General features: G+C 36.4%; 1 protein-coding gene across 1 annotated transcript; it reads right to left on the reverse strand.

Moving 5' to 3' along the window:
* Nucleotides 1-377: 377 nt before the first annotated feature.
* On the reverse strand, nucleotides 378-4,716 carry LOC115985289 (F-box/kelch-repeat protein At3g06240-like). The gene is made up of 3 exons (XM_031108248.1): nucleotides 4,444-4,716; nucleotides 591-1,031; nucleotides 378-473 (listed from the first exon to the last, which is right to left on the reverse strand). Exons 1-3 carry the CDS (start codon nucleotides 4,714-4,716, stop codon nucleotides 378-380), a joined length of 810 nt encoding a protein of 269 aa, XP_030964108.1.
* Nucleotides 4,717-9,018: the final 4,302 nt, after the last annotated feature.

Genomic DNA, 9,018 nt, shown 5'->3' on the forward strand with positions numbered 1-9,018 from the left:
ATCAAACATGTGTTTGAACCCAGCTAAGCATGGTAAAATAGCATTCCTCACCTTGATACATCTCTCAGAGGCCAGAGATAGTATGATATAGGAAGCTCACATATTGCTCAACCAACTCAATGTCATAAAAATTATCTCCTTCTCATTGATATCACGGGTTACATTGGCCAAGTATTTTTTTTGTTAATATTGCTGGACTTGCATGTGTGCACAACAACCATCCACATGAAAATATCAAATAACATATAAATAATAGAGCCATAAAAGGATAATGTAAACCTAGGATTAAAATCAAGCATTTAGCAATACTATCATGCCTTCTACTAAAGAAAAAGGAATACCACTAATGACTTCACTTCTTATATGCAACCATCTGCTTAGTAAGACACCACGTTTGCTCCATCAAGTAAACAAAGGCTCTCCATGAGAGCAGCTATAGATGAAAGATATTGGATATCAGGATCCTTCCTTTGCTGTAGAGTTTCAGCATCAATCAAAAGCAATTCATATTTCTACATCTCTAGTGGACTGCTGTGAATGAAGCAAAAAGTCAGAAGTGAACCATACTTGGTTTGTTGGGGAAATGGTACAACAAAAAGTTTATTCCAAGACTCAACCACACCATACTCCCTCATCACCCATATGGAGTGCCAAAAGCCATTTTGTTCACCATGTCCAGATGTAATGAAAGCCAATTTCCCCTTGAATGATGCAAGACATCCATGAAGGTTGTTGGCATCGATAGAAACATGAGGCAGTGCTAGCTTTCTGAAAATCTCACTATTGACATCGAATGACATAATCATATTTTTATCCCTGTGATTTTCTTCTCCTTCTCTCATAACTACCATCCAGTGTAAAGCTCCACTAACCAATGGGGTTGGCAAAAAATGATCTTTATCAAAGAACTTAAGATCGGGTTTCAAGTTGAATCCAACCCTTCTCCATGAATTCGAACTGAATGTGTACACCTCAATCTCATGTATAGACAAAGGGGAAGATGAAATCCTGACAACCTTGTAGTCATTATTCTAGGAATGATAAGTGTTAGAAATACTGAATAAGTGTATTGTATTTCTCACCATGAAATAATATACATGAGTACCTTTATATAGGAGGCATATGAGTGCAATATAAGTAGGAGAATAGTATAAGTAAGAGTGTAGTACAAGAATGTGTGCTATATAAGTAATCTAATTGGGCCTAAAGCCCACAATACTATACTCGTTAATAGCCTCCCTCAAACTCAAGGTGACTGTGAGACCAATTTGAGGTTGTCACCAAAGTACGAAGACGTCCCTCAAGATGTGACTTGGTGAAGATATCTGCAAGTTGATCTTTAGAAGAGACAGAGATGAGCTTAAGAGCACCATGGACAAGATGATAACGAATAAAATGACAATCGATCTCGATGTGTTTAGTCCATTCATGGAAGACATCATTGTGAGCAATATGAATGGCACTCTAATTGTCACAATAAAGAGGAGTAGCAGAGGATGTAGACACACCTAAGTCTTTGAGAAGCCATCGTAACCAAAGGAGCTCAGATGTGGTATCAGCAAGGGCACAATATTCTGCTTCAGTACTGAAGCAGGCCACATAAGTTTGTTTCTTGTTTCGCCAAGAAATCAAAGAAAAACCAAGAAGAAAGCAATAACTAATGGTAGACCTATGATCAGTGGGATCTCTTGTCCAATTATCATCAGAAAATGCACAGAGAATAAGAGAAGACTGAGCATAGTATAAAAGACCATGGAATAGAGTGTCCTTTAGGTATCGAAGAATGTGCAGAACAGCAACATAGTGAGTCAATCGTGGAGCAGACAGATACTGGTTCACCTGGTGAACAGCATAGGAAATGTTTGGACAAGTGGCAGTGAGATAAACTAAGCTGCCAACTAAGCATCTGTAAAGAGAGAAATTAGACAATGGTTTCCCTTTTAAGGGAGTTAGATGTGCATTAAGCTCAATTGGAGTGTCAACAGTCTTGCTATCAGTGAGTCTAGCTCGAGACAAGAGTTCAGAAGCATACTTGGCTTGAGTAATATAAAGTCCATCTGTAGAATGAGTGATTTCAAGACCTAAGAAGTAGCTGAGATGTGCAAGATCTTTCATCTCAAACTGCTGACTGAGAAAATCCTTGAGTTCTTGAATGCAACTGAGGTCATCACCAATTATGATCATATCATCCACATATAGGAGAAGTAAAATAGTGCCTTTGTCAGTGCAATGAAGAAATAAAGCAGAATCATAATAACTGATCATGTAACCCAAGCGAGAGATGGTAGAGCTGAATTTGGCAAACCAAGCTTGTGGAGCTTGTTTAAGGCCATAAAGTGCACGTCGAAGGTGACAAACCTTGTTTGAGTCAACTGAGAGACCAGGAGGAGGTTGTATATAAATTTCTTCACTTAAATCCCCATTAAGAAATTTGACATCCATTTGAAAAAGGTCCCATTTACTGGTAGCAACAACAGCTGAGAGGGCACGAGCAGATGAGATACAAGCAACTGGAGCAAAGGTCTCTTCATAATCAATCCCATACTCCTGTGTAAAACCTTTAGCAACAAGGCGAGCTTTGTAGCACTTAATGGACCCATTAGAGCGAGTCTTAATCTTGTAGATCCACTTACAACCAGCCACAGATTTCCCAGGGGGAGAGTCACCAAATCCCAAGTATGGTTTTTAGATAATACATCAAGTTCTTCTTTCATTGCAATCTGCCATAAAGGGTCAGTGGAAGCCTCACAATAGGTGTGAGGCTTGTGTAGTGTAGCAAGGGTAGTGTAACAATAATAGTCAAGTAAATGTGTAGGAATGGATCTTAGCCAAGTTGAGTGACGAGGTGGAATGTCTTGTGCAAGATCTTCAAGCGAAGCAGGAGCAAGGGACCCAAGCTCAGGGTTGGGTAGCTCGTCTTCAACCTGTTCATCTTCCACTTGTTCATTAAAGGGTGAACTAGGAAAGTGATCAAGGATATCTAGTGGTTGGACAGAGAAGTCTATAGGAGAATCAGGAGCAACTATAGGAGGATCAGGAGCAGCTACAGAAGGAATATGTGCCTACTCTGGAAAAAAAAAATCTAAGACAGAGGAGGAAGATAGAGAGGCACGAAATTGAGAAAGCTCGACAAAAGAGCGATGTTCCCAAAAGACAACATTGTGGGAGAAATAAAGATGATGAGAGATAGGATCATAACACCAATAACCCTTTGAATTTCGCCATAGCCAAGAAAACAACAAAACCTTAACCGAGGCTCAAGTTGTTATGTTCATATGGCTAAAGAAGAACGAAACAAGCAGTACCGAAGGAGCAAAGGTGGTGATAGTCTAGAGCTGACCCGAAAAGGTGCTCATATGGAGTTTGATTTTGAATAACAGGACTTGGAATGCGATTAATAGCATGAACAGCATGAAGAGCAGCTTCGCCCCAAAAAGGAGTAGGAACTTTGGCAGAGAGAAGGAGAGCATGAATAGTGTCAAGAATATGATGAAGTTTTCATTTGGCGCTACCATTTTACTGAGAGGTACTTAGATAAGTTAGTTGATGAACAGTGCCATAAGAATGCAAGACAGCTTGGAAAGCATATTGAGTGTACTCAAGAGCATTATCAGATCAAAAAATTTTGATGCGTTTGGAAAAATGAGTTTCAACCATTTTTGCAAAATTAGAATATATTTGCAATAACTCAAAACGATGTTTCATATTAAAAATCCAGCTATAGCGAGAGTAATCATCAACAAAGACAACAAAATATCGAAACCCATCAATATTAGAGACAGAGGAAGACCCCCAAACATCAGAATGAATAATATCAAAGATATTAGTGGATATTGATTCACTAGTATTGAAAGGCAAACCTGGTTGTTTTCCTAACTGACATGAGACACAATCAAAATTTTCTGTAGACACTGAACCTAACAAACCTCTAGAAGCCAATTGTTGTACTCGAGAGGAAGATGCGTGATCAAGACGAGCATGCCAAAGAGCAAGGGAAGGAACAGATGAAATTGCAGCAACAGAAATAGGAGTAACAAGTGGAAGACAAAGGTTGTCTATGGGAAACATACGACCAACTTTGGGACCGGTCCCAAGCTCCTGTCTCGTCCTTGGATCCTGCACAATACACCCACAATAATCAAAGATAATGCGATAACCCAACTCAGCTAATTGTTCCACAGAGAATAAATTGTAAGAAAGGTCAAGAATATTAAAGACCCCAGGAATCGAGAGGTTGGAGGTCGAAGCGGAACCTATATTATGACCAGACATTGAGGAATCATTTGCTGTGCGAATAATAAGAGGGTATGGTGCAGGTTTAAGTTTAGAAAATAAGGACGAGTAAGGTGTCATGTGATTGCAACAAGCAGAATCCATAAGCCAAGAGGTAAGAGACATACTAGATAAAGCTGAGAGAGAAGAGGAATAAGATGCATTACTAACCATACAAATGACATTAGAGATGATGTTTACAAGGTCATCTCTGGAAATGGTGAAAGTGGATCCAGAAGATTGAGACTGTGCAGAGATGGGAGCCATTGGTTGGCCACTCTCAGTGTTATCAACAGTAGCAGCATAAATTGAAATAGCTGAATTGTTGCGAAGATAGCAAGTCTCAAAACTATGGCCAAAACATTTGCAAAAATTGCAAAAAGGTTTGTTGGATTGTCGGCGACGATTATTGCAATAAGAAGAAGATCTGTTCTTATTCTTCATTTAGAAGCAAAATATGCAAAAATGTAATGGAAAAATGAAATCTACGCGAAAAAATTGGGTAAGGAGCACCTGGACTGCACAAAAGTCAACTATGGGTCAAAGTCAACGATCAACAAGGTCAACGGTCAATAGAGGCTGACGTAAGTGCTAATTGGGTATTGACTGGATGATGACGTCAGCAGGTGACGTCAGCAAGTGAGCAACTAGGGCTGACATGGTAGATGATGTTAGCCAGTGACGTTAGTGGGCAGCAGGTGGCGTGTATAACACATGTGGAGCGTAGCTTATGTTGTAGTGAAATTCAGGTGGCGTGTAAGGGCGCGTGAGACGTCCGATGAGGCCGATTCTTTCTCGACTATGTAGATCGGAGAAAGATGATTCCGATAAAGGTGGCAGCGACAGGATCAGAGCAATGTTTATGGCGAGTGAGGCGCATGGATGATTTTGCAGAAACTTTGACTGGCACGTTGTGTAGAGGGATTGAAAGACTACACAGTGATATTTCTTATGTCCTAATCGAAGCTCAGAGGTGATAGATCCGATGATGGCAATGAATAAGTGTATTGTATTTCTTACCATGAAAGAATATACATGAGTGCCTTTATATAGGAGGCATATGAGTGCAGTATAAGTAAGAGTGTAATACAAGAATGTGTGTTATACAAGTAATCTAGTTGGGCCTAAAGCCCACAATACTATACACATTAACAATAAGCAAATCTGAGTAAAGCAACGCTTGGCTTTGATAAGCGAGGATGAGGCAACTTCTTGAATTTTCTAATGTTGGGGTTTCACCAATATATATCTCTAACATTTCCATAATCAGCGATACACAATAAGCCATTGCAAGAACCCACTATTTGGGCAAAGTTGGAAGAAAAAACAAAAAGAATTCTTGCCTCAGAAATCGTATCAAACGTGTGGTCCAAAGCAACCGTATAGATTGACCAGTTAGTACTACGAAGATTGAGTGGCATGTGTATGAGATAATGATGATGATCATCATCATCATCTTTGATATTGTTAAGGTGGGTTACGATGAAATATGGGGTGATGACTGCTGATTGAGGAGTCCAAGGATTTGGAAATGCACCTGAATCTTATCACTGATTTCATCGGTACATAATGTTCAGTACGATGTCGTCTAGGATGCTTTGACGGAGAATTGTCGTTTGGGACATTTTCACTATGATTATTACTTGTTGGCTTGCTTCTCTACTCTTTTGTTTTTGTCTGGGAAATTTTGGCTTCTTAGAGCATCTCCAATGGTGTAGCTAAAAGCAAAATATTCTCTATAATAGAGAATGAGACTAAAAAAATGGTCTCCAATAGATTCTCTAAACCCTGAATTTTTTTGGGCTCATGAACAGTAGCTCATCACATCTGATGGGCTACTGTACATCCTTCAAATGTTTTCTTCTATTATAATAATCAGGTTTTGAATAAAAAAATGTTGGAAGATGTGTAGTTGTTAAAAAAAGAATAAATAATGAATAAGAAATGAATGAATAAATAATATTTAAATGAGATAGAGAATGTGATAGACAATCTGTTGGAAAGTGTATTTGAAAAAGTGGGTAGTTAAAAGGTAAAAGCCACTATTCATTCTCAAAACAGTACAAAAATTTAGATAATCTGCTGGAGATGCTCTTATTACTTCTGTTGCTATAATCCTGGTTTTTGTTTGGGTTGCCCTTCAATATCTTAATAATTTCATTTAATATTATTGTTTGCCATTCTATATCGGCCAATAAGATGTCATGTTTTATGTAAGACGGTTTTGGAGAATATTGCATATATTATAATGAAAATGTAAATTAATTTATTAACTAGAGTAAAGAATCATATACATTTTGATATATTATAAATTAGTTTAGTAACAACCTATCACAAAGATCAATCTCCTAGAACTATATAATGAGTCAATTACATAGTTTTCTTTTATCACAATAATGGGTTAAAGGTAAAAAATAGAGAGACAAACGATGTAAGAAAGAAAAAGGGCAATCGTGCAACAACAAATATTATTATTTTCTCTAAAATATTCAATCCTATATATAAGAATGCAAGGGAATTTTCATTTATATCAAAGCAAAGCTACTGTATTAAATTTTACCCATATAATAGAAAGAAATTGTTGGTTACCACATGGTGAAAATTTTCCACCTTCAAGTGAACACTGAAACCTTATCCGATATATAACTTTATAAATTTTCATGGAATAATTTCTAAGTAAATCTTAGCAAGTATAAAAATTAATATTACATTTTTTAAGAACTCTTTAATAGAAATGGATATAGTTTGGAAGGTCTTTACATAGATTTGAGTACCTTAATCATTTTGTCATGTGATAGGTGTGATGTAAGCTCATGCAATTAATGAGAGATTAATGAGAATGAAACTAACTCTTCAATTTCATAAACAAAATAAATTTCTAGTGCAAGAATCAAAGTAGGGTGAAAAGGGAGAGGATAAATCAGGTGGTAGTTACCTAGTGTTAAGTGTATTGTATAATTGGCTAGAGGTGATTGCATTGAAGCCCAAAAGACTAAACATTGAAATCTCTTAACTCTTAAGCTTCTGCATTTACGGCTTCAAATAATCATTGAATTTGGAGTGCAAACCATTGTTTTCAAAGAAGTTGAAAAGTGTGTGTGGTTTGAAGTGTCCAACTTATACGAAGAAAGAGAGCTTGTAAGTGAGTCAAGGTCTTGGCTATGTTTCATCTACATGCTAGGAAGGAGAAAGAGAGTTTGTAATCTACATGTGGGAGGGGAGCATGGTTGTCAAATTTTTGATCTAGATCCTATGATCTTACAATCTCACCTACCCAAAACGATTCAGATCTTTCCAGGATCTTTGGTAAGATTGCTATGATTGTTTAGGATTGGTAGAATCGTAGATCGTGATGATCCCAAATGATCCTAGTTTCTTTGTAATCTTTTTCTAACTTGATAGAAGACTCAGATATCAAAAATAATATTCCAATAGACCTAGTTTTAATATTTTAAGGTTTATGAGAAGAGAGATAGATATTTTACAAAATTTAACCAAAACAAACACATAACAATGGTACCTACAAGTTTGCAAGAGCGAGATAGATACATATCAAAAAGTAAAAAAATTGAAGTAGAAATTTATTCTTCCTATCCATTGATGATTCATAGTTCATAGCTAGAGAGTCTGAGTTGAAATAAATGAGAAAGTGAATAGCTGAAGAGAGGGATAAAGGAAAGTTAAATAACATAGGAGAAAGAGGAGAACAAATAATAGGGGTAGGTGGGAATAAGAATATGGGTGGAGAGTAAAGTGTCATGTTTTGAGGTTTTTGGCTCCTTTAAATGATGTTTACAAATGGGTGTAGTGATGTATGGTAATTATATCAAATAGATGCAAATTTTTGGTTTTTTAAAATGAATGTATAATTAATGTGATTATTTAACATAGCAATGCGTTTTTTTTTTCTCAAATAATGTAGGATATTATGATCCCACCTACCTCCTACGATCCTACGTGGAATCCCAATTTTGACAACCTTGGGGAGGAGAAAGTGAGTTTGTGAGTAAGTCAAGGTTCTGGATTTCATCTATACGTGAGTTAATAAGTGGGCTTGGACTTTTCATAATATTTAGTCTAATTGTCAACAACCGGCCATCTTTTATATAATAGTTAAAATAAGTTAACTTGATTTTTTGGGTAACAATTAAGAAGACCTTAATGAAAAGAGGTTAAAAGGCTAAATGCAAGATTAAAGTTGTAAATGAGTTCATGTTAAAAAGATTTGACCCACTTTGATATGATTGATAACAAGGTTTAGGTCATTTTTGTGTTGACTTTTTAAAGACAAAATCAACCTAAAATGACTCTCTCTCTCTCTCTCTCTATATATATATATAGGCAAAGTTTAGATAAAGTTCAATTAGAATGTGAAATTAGAATCCAATTTTGAATCATGTGTCTAAATTAATGTGGAGACCATATTATAATTATCCACTTAAGTTTGTGCCATGTTTCCACTTAAGTTTTTAAATCTTTGTGCCAAGTGAGTTAATGAGTGCAAAATACTAAGAACCTAATATTAATGAACTATAAAATTAAAAAAAAAAAAAAACCAATCATATATACTTAATAAAAATCACCATACGGTCTATGTCACACCCCAAGCCCAAAAGGGTCCAAAAGCGTGAGAGAAGAACCATTAAGAACGAGAACATAAGAGTTTTTTTTTTTTTTTTTTCCTTTTTTTTTCCCCTTCTCCTCAACATATGATAAGGATAAATAACCATACTGAAATCTCCACAA

The sequence above is a fragment of the Quercus lobata genome, chromosome 4 (assembly GCF_001633185.2).
Source record: "Quercus lobata isolate SW786 chromosome 4, ValleyOak3.0 Primary Assembly, whole genome shotgun sequence".
Lineage (NCBI taxonomy): Eukaryota > Viridiplantae > Streptophyta > Magnoliopsida > Fagales > Fagaceae > Quercus > Quercus lobata.

What these genes read in the sequence shown, in the direction of transcription:
- LOC115985289 (XM_031108248.1), bottom strand. Translation starts at nt 4,716, where the DNA reads ATGAAGAATAAGAACAGATCTTCTTCTTATTGCAATAATCGTCGCCGA. An exon ending in TCTCTAATGTCATTTGTATG is followed by an intron (nt 1,032 to 4,443) that starts GTTAGTAATGCA and finishes TATCATTCCTAG; the next exon opens with AATAATGACTACAAGGTTGT. An exon ending in CTTGGAATAAACTTTTTGTT is followed by an intron (nt 474 to 590) that starts GTACCATTTCCC and finishes GAAACTCTACAG; the next exon opens with CAAAGGAAGGATCCTGATAT.